Raw genomic sequence first — 17,121 nt, 5'->3', positions numbered from 1 at the left:
ATCTATAGGGTCTACAAATTTCAAGGTCCACAAGATGAGCTCTTGCTCTGCTGCCTGGGCTAGAGTGCAAGGGTGCAATTATAGCAACTGCAGTCTCCACTTCCTGGGCTCAAGAGATCCTCCCACCTCAGTCACCCAAGTAGTTAGGACTACAGGTGCATGTACCTGGCTAATTTTTCTTGAATTTTTTGTAGAAATGGAGTTCTCCCTAAAGGTTCACATTACACTTATCAGCCCACAGATGTTTTGCTTCTCTAAGAATTAACGATGTGCTTAACAGTTGGTAAAATTTAATAAATATTTGCTTTTCCTTACACTCCTGTATATCTATTATGAAGAGTCTCACACAAGAGCAGCTTCTTTTAACTCAGGTAAGTCATTTGTTTTTTTCGAAAATATTCCTCACAGATGCAAATGTTCAAAATGTGTGACAGGTTGAACTAAATATGCTAACTAGACACCTAATCAGGTCAGTTTTTGCTGAGCTGAGGAATCAAAGAGAAAAATGTAATGGAATGTCAGAGAAGCAAATAAAATACGCAGGCCATCATTCTCTTGAAAAGTGAACTTTACCATGATAGCATTGGTTGCAAATAAAATATGCAGGCACCAAGGAGGTCCTCACACAATCAGTGAGAAGTCACAGGTATCGCCAGAGCACTGTGGTAGCAGCTGCTTTCCATCACTTGGGCCTTCACCCCAAGGGTCAAGTGGGTTATAAGGTGGCATGTGAAACTGCCACCCCCATGCCACGTCCAATGGGATGCCACAGGGACAAGGAACCACATATTATTTACCTAGTTTGGTCTGCGGTGTCTCTGGGCGTGGCGTGGTTTTATGTTTGGGACGTGGACGACGTGTTCTTGTTCGTTGCGATGTTTTTGGAGCTAAAGAAAGGAAACTGGTTATTGTAGCCTTATGACTCCAGAAACCAAAGAAAGGATTACACATGGTTCTAGGTTTTCTAAAGTTTTCCTAAGTCTTGAGAAATTTGTCTCTTTGGTTTAGCATTTTCTTCTGATCATCTACATGCAAAAATATGTATTTTTGGTCTACTGACAGGTCTTTTGAGACAGATGGAATATATGTAATTTAAAAAAATAAACTGCAACTTTATTATTAGTTGCTGGTATAGGATTTTAGAAGAGGGCCCAGAGCCAAGGGAAGTCAGACATAGGCACATAGACATCACATCAGAGAGGGACCCAGGCCCACCTGCTTTTGGGAGAGTGTACTGAGAAATTACCTGGCTCAGACCCACATTCCATTAAAAGTTATTAGTATAAGCACATTTCGTTTTCTAAAATAGTTGGTAGATAATAAAAATTTTCTGTATATCTTAAAACAACAGAAAGTAAGATGCCCACAGAATTATAATTGATATTTATCAGGCAGCCATTCCTAATTGTATTTGAAATTCAGCTTTAACATAGAACAGTACTGGAGCAGAATCACAGGCTCTGTCAAGCATTAAAGCTGGATAATATGGGAAAAATGGGACACAGACGCTGTTCACTAGTGGCGTATGGGCTTATAACCAAGTAACTTGTTTTAAGCACTTTCAATACATTCAAAATGAAGAATATAGTTCAATGACAAGAGGATGATGAGAAAATCTTATGAAAGAAAAACCCTTAGCCCAAATAGTGATGGAATAGACTAGACAATGAGCAGAAAAAACTCATACTTAAAGACAGAAGAGGTCATTACCTAATGTTGTCACTGGAGCCTCAGTTCTCACAGTTACAGGCTCAATGTCTGTGGTGGGAACTAACCAAAAGCAATACAATAAACAATGGAGATTAAGAAATATAGAAAAAGAAAATTAGTTTGAAAATGAATCTTCTTAACCCTTTAATGTTTTAAATGCATTTCTGAACTCTGGGAAAATACTATTTGTTTTCCCCTAACTAGCCATACTATCATATCCATTTATTTCACAAAATATCCATACCCTTTGCATCCCTATAAGGGCAACGAAAAATATTTTTCTGTATTTCATTATCTGATTCCAACAACATAAAAAACCTGGACCCAAGAAAATCTTAGTTGTCCAATATACAATTTTAAAGTACTCTAAAAATTTGTTATCAAAGCTTCCATTGGTATTTAAAAAGTTTTCACCACCATTATTAATTTGCTTTGAGAGTGGTAGTTGTGAGGAGAATTAGAAAAATCTTCTCAATTTACTGGAGATCTGTGAGAGTTGTGCAAAAGTCTTGTACCTTTTATTTGTGATAAATGTGATATTGCTTCTTACTGTGCCTCCTTACTCATTTATTTCAAATGGCTAATTAGGAGATAATTATTCAAGTAGAAAACAGAGATAATTAAGAAAAAGGTCTAAAAGGTAATGATACAACTTTTATGTCTAGATAAAAAGGATTTCTATAACATTCTGAAATTGATTATACATAGATATAAAATTAATCAAGAATTGTAACTCTCTGGTATTAGCATCTCCATTTATCTTCCACTAAACCCAGAAGGCTAAATGTAACATTCAAACATCTCATCCTCAAAAAACTCTTTAGGCATTTATAGAGAGGCTGACTTTCCCTTACTGCTCAAGACATCATAGCAGAAAGTTGGTTTACGCCACCGCTGAGAGCATCTTCAGAACCAAAGGCATATATAACAGAAGAGATGGAGGAAGCCAGGACAACAGGATGACAACAATGTTTATAACTAATTGCCTTCAAACAAAACAGAGAATCCTTATTTTGTTTGGAATTTTGCATCACAAGATGAATTTAGCAACAGAAAGATCAATTTGCATATGAATAATGTGGAACAGGAAGAAGGGACTTTTGCGAGAAAGAGACAGTTATGTACCATCACGAGCTCCTTATAAACACATTGAGGACAAACTCCAGCCAGCTTTTTCATTGCTCCCCTCCCACATCCATAAATTGCACCCACACAGAAGCAGAGGTTTCAAAAAATTTTCTGGTTTGAAGAATGAATATAGACAGAGTGACTGTAACCCAAGCAATCTGAATGTCTTTGAAGGTGATTGTAGAAAGAATAACAATTATGTGTTACAAGCTGAGCAGCAGATGGAAGCATGCCTAATGATGTTAAAAAGGCCCCTGGTGAAAATAGTAAACAATCTTTAAAAACGAAAAAAAATGGTGAATGACAATTGTGCATACTGTAGCTAATGAAAAAAGAGATGAGAAGGGCAAGTTCAGAGAAACATTGTCCAAGAAGGAAGAAAGCATCATTACCTATGGTCATCGAGGGAGCTTCCGTTTCAAATGCAACAGGCTCAGAGACTGTATCATAAAAAATAAACAGATATAAGTAACAAAAGCAAGGAAGTCTAAACTTTTGGGTGCTCACTGGTGTTTAATTCAGAGGACAGAGAGCCTAGTTCATTCTAAGTTAATACAAATTGCCTTCTTGATAGGTTAATTTATCATGTGAGATGCTTCTTAGCAAATTAAAATTTTATACTAATTGGAATCTTGGGAGAAACTTTCAACTTCAAAACAGTTGGATTCTGAGAACTGTAATATAAATATCTTCTTATATGGTAGGAAATTACTCAGTTAATAGTTACTGTTTAAATGTTGGCCGGGCACGTTGGCTCATGCCTGTAATCCCAGCACTTTGGGAGGCCGAGGCGGGTGGATCACCTGAGGTCAGGAGTTCGAGACCAGCCTGGCTAACATGGTGAAACCCCATCTCTACTAAAAATACAAAAATTAGCCGGGTGTGGTGGCAGGCGCCTGTAGTCCCAGCTACTGAGGAGGCTTAGGCAGGAGAATCGCTTGAAGCTGGGAGGCAGAGGTTTCAGTGAGCCGGTTGTACCACTGCACTCCAACCTGTGTGACAGAGTGAGACTCCATCTCTAAATAAATGAACAGAATAAAATAAAATGTCAATAGAGTATTTTCGAGGAAGCTAATCCCTGATTAGCAAGTCTTCTTTTGAGTTGTGCCTATAAATGAAGAACAGTGTCAGCCTTCTGTGTGTATTAACACTGCTTACTAAAATCACCTTCAAAAATGTTTCAGATACAGAAAACTCAGGCTTCTGTTCATTACAAATTCAGAAAATAGGCCTAAAAAAGCTTTAAGAAAATGAAATGCCAGTCAATCAGGTATAAAATTTACTAATTTCCTACATATTGACTTGTTCATTTAGCACTTAAAACATCAGTGTGGCTACTTGGAGAAGATAATGAACAAAATTATGGTATTTGGGTTTCTATGATTTATATGATATGACAGATTGTAAACATTTTCAGCGATGTTTCCAAAGAAAATCCTGTTAAGCTAAAGCACTGGAAATTGTGTTTACCGGATTTAGTTGGTGGCATGTCTGGTTCTGCTGTGGTTTGGGGTTTAGGAAGTAATTGTTTTGGTGGTTTTGAACCTGAAGAAAATTAGAGTGCCATAATTAGTGTTACAGCTGAGCTGTGAATGTGAAGATTAATGTTACTTACACATTGTTTTCCTATTTATAAGATCAAGGCATTGAAAGTAATGATTACCAGGCTGAATTTGAGGTGCATCTGGTCTGGGTGTGGTTTTAGGTCTCTCAGATGGTTTTGAGGCTAAAGAAAAAGGTACTACAATTAGCAAAATGGGTCATGGCTGTGACTGTCAAAATTAAGGACAAGTATGCAGAACAAAGACATTACAAATTCAATGAATCTATAAAAATTTCTGGGGTGTGGGAAGGGTGAAAAGGGTGTCTATTTTAACTACACGCTAGCATAATTAGTTTTTTCAGAAAGGAAAAATAATCACTAAATGCTCAAACTGTGTTTTTGAGCACAAGGAACGAGGACTGTCATAAGACGTTTTTTCTATACAAATAATTTCAAAATAGACAAAGTATATTAGTTCCACGTCTTTGATCAAAAGGTTTTCTTCAGTATCCAAACAGTAAGGTAGAAATCTGATTTCTTAGGAGGCGATCTGGAAGTAATCCATAAACATTTGAAATTATACATGAGAAATAATGTTACATGGCTGCCGATGTCTGGGATTTTCCAAAGGAAAGCCATGATAGATTTTGAAACTATAACGAAATGATTATAATCAAACAGTTTTAGTACTAAAAACAGTAAAACCAGCCTGGGCCTTTCAATGCTGTCAACTTCCAAAGACCATCACTAGTTTTACACTGGACTCCAATCAAGAAGGATCTTCGTGCCTCTAGTGATCCAAACCTACTCAAAAACATTTTTCAAAGAAACAGAAAAGCCGAAGAAGCCATTTTTTCATGCAGCTTTTTAAAAAGAAGAAAGTCTTAGAAGTTGAATCAGCAAAGCAACGAAATGCTGACCATGGCACTGGAGTAACATTGTGCTATTTGTTCAGTTCAGGATGAGCACAGAGGTCCCTGTCTGAGAAAGAGTTGACGGTTTTCTCAACCCCACGAAACATACAGGGCAGACAGAAGGTCAGCAGAGAACCAGGAAGTTGTGTCCAAGACCACAGACCTTCCCTAAATGAGCACACTGGATTGTTTTAGAACTCTCCTATCTTTAGGATCTTCAGACCCAGACAGGAGAGGTGAGGAAAAGCATGGGATGAAATTGTGATGAGGTGGTGGAACTGCGGTCATGCCTGTAATGGAGAGTGGAGAAAGCAAAAGCTACAACCCGTGAAAGCAGCTGGGGTGGAGGTAGTAGAATTACCAGTTGTGGGCACCAAGGGCTCCGGTTGTATCGTGGCAGGTTCCAGAGCTACAGAAGCAAACACCAAAAACATGAAATATTTCAAGAAGTGGCATCTTGAGGAGGGAGACATTATGCCTCAAACTGGGACACTCTATCTAAATGATGCATTTTTTCTGAATGTGATTTTCCCTTTTACATTTCCCATTTTCCTTTCTCCTTCTTGCTTTCCCACACCTCATCTGCCATGAATGTATATCATAAGATTTCAAAGTGCCTTACTTTAATAATTCACTTAATGGGTCAGTTTTCTGCTGTGTGTACCTAATAAGCATGACTGTGAATATAAACATATTATATGAAATATTACATCTATAAAATGAATATAGAAAGTGAGTACAGATGCTCAGTCATAAAAGTCAATTCCACTGGTTCACTAAAGCCCAGCTGCTCAAGTAGCTGATATCAAACCAGAAGCTGCCATATTCCACTTTCTATGTTAATTGGAACCCGAATATCACATTTACCCGGTTTGGACTTGGGCACTTCTGGACTAGGTGTGGTTTTAGGGCGGGGACGGGGGCGGGGGCGACGACCTGGTCTTTTGGTCTTTCGTGGTGCTGAAGAAAAGAAAATTAGCAAGTTAATACAAGAAGGGTGGATTTACAAACTGATGATAAATATTACATCCATCTTAGAAGGACATTTAAACCCTTTGATTTACTGTGGACATGTTTCCATCTGTTTTGCAAATTTCTATCATTATTTACATAGTTAAATGAGGTCTTGAATAATTTTTTGTCAAAGATTAATAATTAATGTCCAAGAGATCTCTCTGCTCTTTCATTTTGAGATGGAAAATCTCAAAACTTTGCACAGCTTAGAGAAGATAGTCACTCAAAAATATTGAAGGCATACGTTCAATAGGAACATGAGAAAGGTTGCTTTTATAAAGCCATTTGGGATAAAAATTAAAATTTGGCCTAAGATGTAAATGGAGAAATTTTTCATTTAAAATATCCACAAATCAACAAATCCACAAATCAACAATATATGCAGAAGGCTTTGAATTCAGTCATTATTTCAAGAAAGGCAACTTTTAAAAAATGAGAGTTTATAAATGATATCTATAGGATTTACTTTTTTTCTGAAGAACAGCGCACTCACACACACAAATAGACGTTAACGTATTAATTCATTAATGTGAGTCTGTCAACTCAGATACCAGCAGTCAGGAAAAGAGGAAACGAAGGTCACCCACTCAGTAACTCTATTACCTAATGTTGTTGTTGTTGAAGGTTTGGTTTCCAGTGTTTCAGGTCCTAAGACAATGTGAAAAAATCACCAAGAATCAAGATCAAAGGAAAAATGACATGTATTTAAAACATGGAATATGCTTAATTTTTAATTACTAGGTTGAGCAAATATAAATGGTGAAACTTTTATCCACATACGAAGTTTCTTTTCCACTTCAATAAATTCCTGTGTTTTCGACAAAGCGAACAAAAAAATGTAGCCAGTCAGTTAAGTTTGGAAAGAGAAATGGAACAAAAAGGCATGATTCTCATTTGGAATATGTGACTGTAATAAAGTAACCAGCAGTTCATGTTATGAAGGAAAATATGGGTAATTGGCTAAGATGGCACCAGAACACTTTTTTTTTTCTCTCTCTCTCTTTTGAAGAAAAGGAAGCTATAAAGATTGGGGTTGGTTTTTTATTTCTCTCTTTGAGTGGATTTCCTAGTGACACATCAGGGTATTTAGATCTGGAAAGACCGTGGCACTTTTCAAGAAAATCTGCAAAAGTTAGAGTTCTGACAGTAAGAAAAACACCTCCAAAAGAGAAAACATAAATACGTCCTATGAAATTCAGGGTCCTCCCTGGCAATAAACAGGTTAGAACAAGTTCAGGGCATATTCCTCAAATGTAATTGAAGGAGAATAAAGAATGTATCAAATTAAAATTAGCATTGCTTTCACGAGTGTCTCAGAACCACTGCTAAGTCAAGCACAGGCTGAGAGTATATCTCCGGGCAAAAATGGCTGGAAAAAGATCTGAAGGAAAATTAAGAAATATTAGGCTGGGCACGGTGGCTCATGCCTGTAGTCCCAGCACTTTGAGAGGCTGAGCTGGGTAGATCATCTGAGGTCAGGAGTTCGAGACCAGCCTGGCCAACATGGCAAAACCCCCATCTCTACTAAAAATATAAAAAATTAGCCGGGTATAGTGGCTCAGGCCTGTAATCCCAGCCACTTGGGAGGCTGAGGCAGGAGAATTGCTTGAACCTGGGAGGCAGAGGTTGCAGTAAGCTGAGATCACGCCACTGCACTCCAGCCTGGGCAACAAAACAAGAGCGAAACTTCATCTGGAGAAGAAAAAAACAAAAAAACAAAAACCCCAAAGTTGAACATGGAGAGTGTTAAAGATATTTGTTTTCAGTCATTTAAAAAAGCTTTATTACCTATTGTTGACTGTGATGGCAGTAGAGTCTGGAGTTCTGGGACTGCAATAAAAGCAAGTAACATCAAAAGCGATGCTGAAGAGCACCATCTAAGAAGTCACACATTCTTTACTATAAACAGTGTTCTCTCCTGGGTGAATGACTAAGTTCTACTGGCTTATGCCAGTGAAGTTCAACCTTCCACATCCTCTCTACAAACCACAAGAATTGAGAATTCTCATTTTTGTTGTTGATCTTTAGTTGTTACTGTCACTTCCCAATATTCTGGTTTGCCTCTGGTGCTGAGGAAATACTAACTTAGAGGGAATTCTGGGTAGCCTTTCTGAGGTTGTTCAGAGTGTCCTGTCACCTGCTATTTGTTTCTTGCAGGACAGCCAGGTTCATTCGAGGAAATGGAAAAGGCAACAGACTAACCACTGGTACTGTGTCTGTGCTGTTAGTTTGCAATCTCCAGCATGGCTGGACCTGACGTTCTCTCACAAAAAATATAAGAATTAAACTTACTGTTCAAAAGCGACCACAAGTGTTCATATGATGCCCCCTGTATTCACTAGTATCTATTGCTGGTAAACAAATTGGTTCACATATGAAACTCAACCCATTTGGACTGGTAAATCAATGAGTCCAAAAGCAGTTTCAGATTTCATAAAATGCTAAATTAAATAACAGTATCTAAATACTCTGATAAACTTTTCAATGTTTATTCAAACTAGCAATAAGTAAATTAAACTTCACGCTGAATTTAGTTTGGTTACATATTTGGGCTTAAAAAAAAGATGACCCAATAGGTTTCTTATTATTCTATGAACAAAAAGAATTGTTTAACAAGGAGAAATTTAAAAAGGAATTATTTTTGGAAAGGAAATAAAAAGTTAAGACTCTTTTTTTTCTTAAAGAAAGAAACTAATCAATATGGCACTCATAGATCATCTTAATAGAGCTGAAATTCTTCTTCTACTTATACATTTCTAGTATTAGACTTATCAGGAATGATCTCTGATATTACTTGAAAAGGGAGTATGGCAGGTTTTGAGAATATGTAGTGACTAAAAAAGAACTATAACAATAGTTTCTATGTAGCAACTAACAACAATTGCTTCTATATATCAACTAGTTTTAGCAATGGAAACATATAATAATGCGGCAGCGAATTTTTATTTCTTCTAAAAGAAATGCATAATAGCATAAAGGGCTATTTAAAGGCATTATCATCCATTAACATATCTGTGATCAAAACATTTTTGTGTTGAGGTTAAAGAGTACCAATTAGGTGCAAAAGAAGCAGGTTAAAGTTGTTTTTAAAAGCCCAGAATTCTGATTTCTCAAGAACGTGTGCAGAAAGACTGTAACAGATGAATGGCAAAAGCAGTAGTGATGTGTCAGACTGAAGTTCATATAACAAAGTAAAAATTCTGAGTGTGTGTGTGAGTCTGTATGAAAGAGAGAAGGGAGGAGGAAGGGTGTGTGTATGTGAGAGGGAGGGAGGGATGGAAAGAGGGAGGGAGGGATGGAAAGAGGGAGGGAGGGATGGAAAGAGGGAGAGGATGTGTGCATGTGACAGAGAGAGTGAGGGAAGGGGAGAAGAAAGAGTAAGTGGGAGAAGGAGAGAGAGAGAGTGTGTATGTGAGAGAGTGTGAGAAAGAGAAACGGAATTGTATGTGTGTATGTGTAAGAGTGTGTGTATAGGTCTAGATATCTCAGATGCTATAGGACAAGAAGAAAATAAACATCAATACATGAAATATAATAAATATCAAATAAGCATTCATACCTGAAGATAGCAAACAAAAAGTTTGAAACTTCAAGATTGTAATTCAGGTTTTTGATTGTACGAAGTTGCCTTCCACAAGTGTGAAGAAAATAAAATTTGCTACTCATTGCATCTTTTAGATTTCACAAAAATTAAAGAATGTTGTTTTTAAAATTATAAGGAAAAATCTGCATTTTTGAGTTCCTGAGTTTGAGACCAAATAGGGATAGAACTCCATCAATTAAGCTTCAAAGTCAATTGCACATAAAAACAGTAAAGGTCTATGTTTAATAAAAATAAATATATCTTCTGATACGACTTTCTTCTATTTGACAATCATAAGGTATTATGGGTAAAGGTATAAAATGTTCTATAACAAAGCTGAGTGGTCTGTAAATGACTAAGCCACTCATCTCAGCACAAAACAAAGACAAATTTGAGTCACATGTGTGGCTAGGAATGAGAACAATTAACAATTCTATCCACTTGGAAGACAGTTAAGTGAAACAAACACCTGTAATTGGGGGCACTCCTTATTTTCAGTCCATTTAGAAGCTTAAAGATTAAACCACGAAGGAAACAATTCCCACTGGACGATGTAGACAAGTTAGATATGGTAGGTGGCTATGGTTTTTGAGAAATGCACTGAATTGTACTTATAAAACAAGCCCAAATCAATGTGGATTTTTACTCGTTGATTTAACCAGCAAGCAAAGCCAAGGGAAAAGGAGCCTGTAAATGGAAAGTGAAACAGAAAAATAGAAGTGTGTGTGGAGAGGGCTGGGAAAGGCCTCAAAAAGCTTTGGGTGGTTTATTTGCTCTTCCGAACCTTGGCTCGAAACAGACATCTTTAGGACAGCTATAAAGGTGGTCTGCCCTAAATAAAGATAAATATAATTTAAGAAGCTAAAACCAAAGCAATGGTTTGCGGAGATCCAGTCATCATCCTGTGTTGCTATGGACCATTCAAGGTCCACTTGAGTTGGCACAGGCCTAGGTGTGGATTCTGAAGTCATTACATTGCTGTTAGAGGAAAAGGGGTGGATTTTCTTTGATGATTAAGAAATCAAAGGAATGTAAACACATTAGCCTCCAAGTAATTCTTCCCATTTTAAAAGGAAATGTCAAATTAAGAAGTCTTTTTGCTCAAACACCTTACAATGATAAAAATGTAACCTTCCTACCTCATTTGTATTAAAGAATTTCCTCTCAGAAATCTTTTCTTAGAAACCGCTGAAATGAATAATGTAACCTGTCATATATCAACTGTAAATAATGTTTGGAGAAATTTTTTGACGATTTCCAATTTTATGTTGTAATAACAGAAATAATTACTTTGAGAGAAATCCTTATTTAAATTTGGTGACTCAAACAAACAGTACTATTTTATGATCTCCTTGGTAATAGTCCTCTGTTCAAACTATAGCATAGTTACTACTTTATCCCAAAGCTCTCTAAGCATGTTTTTTAAATAAGTATGTATTAAACCCTTCTCTCATACAGCTGTCAGAGTTATTTGATTTAAACCACTATTAAGGCTTTTGAGTTTTATTAGCTACGCTTCTCTCTCTGAAAAACCTGAGTGAGGTTTTTCATTCCATTTCTCTGACTTGGAGACCTCATCCATGGTCACAGTGTCAACTACACTCCCTTTGCCTAATCCCTAATTTCCTTCAGTCTGCATCTACACCTGGAAATCTCACTGCTTCTTTACAGGGAGTAACGAGAATTCGTTCTTTAAGCAGTTACATTTTTCTTCCTTAGCCATTTTATTGCAAAAATAAATCATGCCCACTTTAGCAGAAAATCTCTTGCTTTAATAATCCTACTTTGTAAACATGCTATTAATGAAAATGCAAGTTCCAAATCCATTAAACATTATAGTGAGAAATATTTTCTTCCTAGAGCTAAGGTTTTAAAATTTAGATAATGATGACACTGAGTGTTGACAAGGTTCCCTGTAGTCAATCTTACAAGTCAGCATTTAAGACTGCTACACGGATTACAGATAGATAAAAAACGCCAAGATTTGGTCATCCAATATGTTCCACAATCTTTATGTCTTAAATTATTATATATGTAGAATGATTCCCTCCTGCAAAAGGAGACTTTTTTTTTTTTTTTTTTTTTTTTTTAAGGAAAACACTACTAAAAATTCCTAAGAGGTAAACAGAGGTCAGTGTTCAGAAATCAGCTCCAATTTAGAAGTCTTAGAGCATTAGGAAAATACAGGTCTTTCTGGTCTTCTAGCCTGAGAACCGAGTAACTCTAAAATAATGCAGAGTTCTTAGAAGACAGAAACATTTCTCCCCTTTCCAGCTGAAAGGCTATTGTTTATGTGATTAGAATTCCAGTCAACATTGGTATTGGAAACTATTTTGCCATACTAGACAAGGGAGTTCTCAATCATTCACATCATTACATTTCTGTGTTTTCTCTGTGATGCTCATGAACATTGCTCAGAGCAATGCTGTGATATCACAGTGGCTATTTATGATTAGATCATTTCATTGCATGCTTACACTTTTCATGGAAAAAAATGTAACAAATATCAAAATACAAATCAGAAATTCTTGCTCCAAAGAATTGCATAAAACTTGTTTTCATCCCCACTTTTGGAATATTCAAAAAAGTTTAGGGTAATTACCAGGTTTGGTGTGTGTCACTTCTGGGCTGAGAGGGATTTTAGGTTTCAAAGAAATAAATTGTGTTTTACTGGGAGCTGGAAAAATAAAGAAACAAAATAATAAATCAACATTTAGGCATTTTTCAGTGTCTAAAAGCACAGAAGGAAAACCTAGAAATAAACTATACATTAAGTGGAATGAACCATTGTCTTGGAAGATTTTGGAAATACTCCATTAAAAGAATATTTCATGATCCATTCACAGAGAAGTAATTTTCACTTTGCTTAGAAAAAACATTTCAGGAGTATATTTAACTAACAAATATAGCATTGCTACTAAATAGTCACAATAACTATTCAAAGTAAAGATAGTTATTTAATCTATGATTTAAAAAAATCAGTCTAATTATTTTGCACTCTTACTTCATATTGCTCAATCACATCTAAGTCTGACCACTAGGAAAAAAAAGCCACCATGTTTTACAATTAATATTCACCGACATACGTGCAGGATGTGCAGGTTTGTTACACAGGTAAACTTGTGCCATGGTGGTTTGCTACACCTACCAACCCCTCACCTAGGTATTAAGACCAGCTATATTTTTTATCAGCTTTATAAAATCAAAAGGAAAAAATCTAAAATCATTCAAACCAGTAGCTGATGTGCATGTCTTTTGAAGATGCAACAATAAATTTAAACTGCATACAATTTTAAGGTGGTGTTTTTCTTTTTCTCCTAATACTTCCAGAATCTGTCACTTTGAGCCTGTCTACCTAAACACATTTTAATAATAAAAAAAACTACTCTAAAAAAAAATTCACCAATAGGTATAATGCTAAGATCTGAAGCATAAAGTAATTCTACTAACATTACAATTAAAAGTTGTTTTTCCAAATGAAGTCTCAAGTTGAACTTGAGAGTCTTACTAAAACATAAAAGAAAAAGAGAACTATATACAAGATTCAACTTCAAATACAATGACTGGGTAGATGACAAGGAAGCAGCAATGGTTCAAAGGCTGGCACAGAATGACATCTGACGGCTGAGTTCAGATCTACTAACTGTCGGGCCAGCTAGCCACAACCACAATAGCCATGGAGTTGGTGCACTCTCTGAGATGGGCCACACTGTTCAAATGAGCCATTCTGAATCTCTTAATAGCTAACAGACATTACATAAAAGCTGGGGTACTGGATTTTCGATGGTGAAATGAAGCAATACATCTACTAAGGACATATCATTATTACCCGGTGTTGTCCATGTAGGTTCAGGGCTTTTAGAAATTTTAGGTGTAATTGTTCCAGCACTTGTGGTTCTTTCTGGTGATGGAAAGGAAAAAAATATTGAAATATCCTAGAGACAATAAAAAGATATCCTCTAAAGAGGAACTAAATGACCCGTTTAAAATCCTGCCATATTTAGTAGTCAAAGTATACAATGAGTAAAAGTTTTGAGGAAGAATTTTTAAACTGTCACAGCAGTATACATCATACAAAATTACATTTATCTTATAATGGAATAAGCAAAGCCCAGGTGGTAAAGCATGATTCTGAGTATATTGTTTGATAATGAAGAATTGACCTCCAGGGTTAATAAGCATCTGTACCACCCAAACTCTGTGCTATAATACATGTTATTCCCTTCTCCTTTTCTTCTAAATCCTACATGTATTTTGGGGTCTGCATCTTCAACTCTTTCTTTCTTGGAGCACTTACACAAATATTATAGTCTCAGAAACAAGTTATGTAAATGTATGTTGTGCTGTCATTTTTATGTTTTATCTTCTCAAAGTTATAATCTATTTGAGTCCTCTCTAACTCAGCCATTGCCCTGGTGAAAAATTGGAAACAGAGTAGGTACCAAAAAAAAAAAAAAGAACCATCACCCTAATGAACATTATAATAAACATGCACACCAAAAAACAAATTACATGTATTACCCTGTATTGCTATGAGTTGGACTTGTTTCTAGGTTTTTACCAAAATTCACATGCAAAAATATAATTATCAGTAAACCCCTTTTGGAGACATCTGAGTTTTGTTATTTTGCATCATTAATTATTCATCTTTAGTTAATCTCAAATTTTGTAAAGAAACTAACCTATAAAATATATCCTTTTTTTTTCTTGAGATAGGGTTTTGTTCTGTTGCCCAGGCTTGAGTGCACTGGTGCCATTATAGCCCACTGCAGCCTCAGACATCTGGGCTCAAGCAGTACACCATGCCTGGCTAATTTTTTGAATGTTTTTGCTCAGGCTGGTCTCAAACTCCTGGCCTCAAGTAATCTTCCTGCCTTGGCCTCCCAAAATGCTGGAGTTGCAGGTGTGAGCCACTGCACCTGGCTATCCTTCTTACTATAAGAAGATGGACATCGTCTATCTGGCATTACATATCACACAAGGATAAAGAGACATTTACCAGGTTTGGTTCTTGGCGGTTTGGGCCGGGGGCGTCGTTTAGGTGTAGAAGGGATAGATGTAGTTTGCTGGGGAGCTGAAAGAAGATTTAATATCGCTTTGATACATGATAGTTTTCAGGGGTCAATCAGGTTGTGCCTGTAAATTTGCAAACCTCAAGTGCAAGAACTGCTTTATATTTCCTTGTATCCCCAGAATGCCCAGTACACCTTATTTTATACATAGTTGGTGCTCAATAAACAAGCAGTGACTGGGACAAAAGGTATAAAATTTCTACATGAGAATTGAAGATATACATTGTTCAGTTCAATGTGCCAGAAGTGAGCACCCTTGAGGCATTTCAGAACACAAGGTACAATTAAGAACTCAAAAGGATGACATTGAATAGCAGGAGAGAAGCACAAATAATGGAAATGTGGAACTACTTTTTTGTTGTTGAGACAGAGTCTCACTCTGTTGCCCAGGCTGGAGTCCGTGGTGCAACCTTGGCTCACTGTAACCTCGGTTTCCCAAGTTCAAGCAATTCTTGTGCCTCGGTCTCCTGAGTAGCTGGGACTATAGGCGTGCACCACCACACCCAGCTAATTTTTGTATTTTTACAAGAGATGGGGTTTCACCATGTTGGCCATGCCGGTCTTGAACTCCTGTGATCTGCCTGCCTTGACTTCCCAAAGTGCTGGGAGGTGTGAGGAACCACATCCGGCCCAGACACCACACCTGTAGGTGTGAGGCACCACATCCGGTCCAGAACTTTAATTCTGTAGCTCTTTACTATCCCCACCAAGAGTTAATGAACTTTGCTATTTCAGTAATTTTCCATTATAAAATGTAGGTTGCGCTACCTCTCTTTATCCATCTTTCTTCAACTTGTCCAGGACTGCAAAGCCTACTGGGTACTCCCTATACTTAGACTACTTTGGGTAAAATACTTTGATCAAATGGTACCTAGGTGTGCTAAGTATAAGGAATGTATTTTGAAATAATTATCTATAATTCTGCTGCTATTTTCCAGCTGGCAAAGTTGAAAGAAGAGTTGGAAGGAAACAATTCCTCAAAATATATAGACATCAGGATTGTGAAAATTCTTTAAGGACAATCGTAAGGCTAAGTATGATAGATAAGTCAGATTCTTGGAAGAATTTCATGGTAGAGACTGGAGGGAAATATTTAGCAAAAACAAACAAAAGAAAAACAAACAAAATTCTGAAATGACCAACATGACTTGTCACATTACCTGTTTCGTCAATGCATATAACTACATAAATGTCATTAGTTACCAGCTGTTGTAGGTTGCATTTCTGGACTGGTAAAGATTTCCAGTTTCTGAGGAACAAATGGTGTTTCTCTTGGAGCTGAAAGCACAAACACCCCATCCCATCGAATAATCCCAGTTAAAATGAGGTATTTGAGGAATTTTAACATGCTTTTAGATGGTATAAAGCACATGCCACAAGTACATGATTAAAGATGAAAAATGCATGTAGTCTTGAAAGCTAGTGAATACAATTCTGATTGAAAGTAGGGAAAAGGCTGGAATGATGCTTGTTCAGTAGATGACTTCAGGCAGACTTGATGCATGGAAGTAAAGTGACACAGGCCACAAACATGTGAGGTGAGATGGTGCAGGTGATGACGTCCATGCAGTTTTCAAAGCTTTCACAACTAAAAGGATAGGGAAAATATTATCTATTACAGCTCAAAAAAATAAAATAGAGCCCTAAATGGAACATAAAAGGTGACTGTATTTAAAAATATAGAGATGTGTATATTAAGAAATAGGATAGACAAATGATTAGATGTGATGGAATGAAATGGTCATTTGGAAGAAAGGCATTCACATGAATTTTTTTGATGGAAAATAAAGTATGATTTTTCTGTTAAAAACATTACCCAGTGTTGCCCTTGGCTGTTCAAGAGTTCTAGAAGTTTTAGGTGGGACAGAATCCAGAATACGATCACTTGTTGCTGTTGGAATAAATGTCAACATTTATAAAAGCAGTAGAAGGCCCCAGGAATAAAATACAAATTCATGAGTAATAAATTATGCCTCATATGAGGGAAAACATCAAGAATACTTGAGGGATTGCTGGCCCACATTTTAAAACTAGTGATACATTAGGAGCTGAAGATGAGCTCACTTTAAAAAACATACATACTTTAAATATTAGAAACCATGATTAAACAGTGTTTTGTACATTCAACTGGTTTTCAATGGGTTTTTCTGGTTTCCC

The 17,121-nt window shown here is 36.6% G+C and overlaps 1 protein-coding gene across 24 annotated transcripts in view; it reads right to left on the bottom strand.

The window, feature by feature from the left end:
- Positions 1-17,121, bottom strand: part of ABI3BP (ABI family member 3 binding protein) — a 245,220-nt gene that overhangs the window by 85,084 nt on the left and 143,015 nt on the right. For 19 of the 24 annotated variants that reach the window (XM_050782015.1, XM_050782023.1, XM_050782026.1 and 16 more), the window contains 14 exons: positions 16,781-16,855; positions 16,168-16,242; positions 14,892-14,966; positions 13,722-13,793; positions 12,495-12,569; positions 8,098-8,139; positions 6,913-6,957; positions 6,163-6,255; positions 5,657-5,704; positions 4,502-4,564; positions 4,309-4,383; positions 3,231-3,278; positions 1,711-1,770; positions 798-887 (listed from right to left, as the gene is read on the bottom strand). In XM_050782015.1, coding sequence (XP_050637972.1) covers positions 798-887; positions 1,711-1,770; positions 3,231-3,278; positions 4,309-4,383; positions 4,502-4,564; positions 5,657-5,704; positions 6,163-6,255; positions 6,913-6,957; positions 8,098-8,139; positions 12,495-12,569; positions 13,722-13,793; positions 14,892-14,966; positions 16,168-16,242; positions 16,781-16,855 — 936 coding nt within the window. The remainder of the gene's footprint in view (positions 1-797; positions 888-1,710; positions 1,771-3,230; positions 3,279-4,308; positions 4,384-4,501; positions 4,565-5,656; positions 5,705-6,162; positions 6,256-6,912; positions 6,958-8,097; positions 8,140-12,494; positions 12,570-13,721; positions 13,794-14,891; positions 14,967-16,167; positions 16,243-16,780; positions 16,856-17,121) is intronic. The other 5 variants (XM_050782036.1, XM_050782037.1, XM_050782021.1 and 2 more) reach the window with 4 other exon arrangements.

Source organism: Macaca thibetana, chromosome 2 (assembly GCF_024542745.1).
Source record: "Macaca thibetana thibetana isolate TM-01 chromosome 2, ASM2454274v1, whole genome shotgun sequence".
NCBI classification, from domain to species: Eukaryota; Metazoa; Chordata; class Mammalia; order Primates; family Cercopithecidae; genus Macaca; species Macaca thibetana.
The sequence above is the reverse complement of the archived record's forward strand: the minus strand, read 5'-3'. Positions and strand labels throughout refer to the sequence as shown.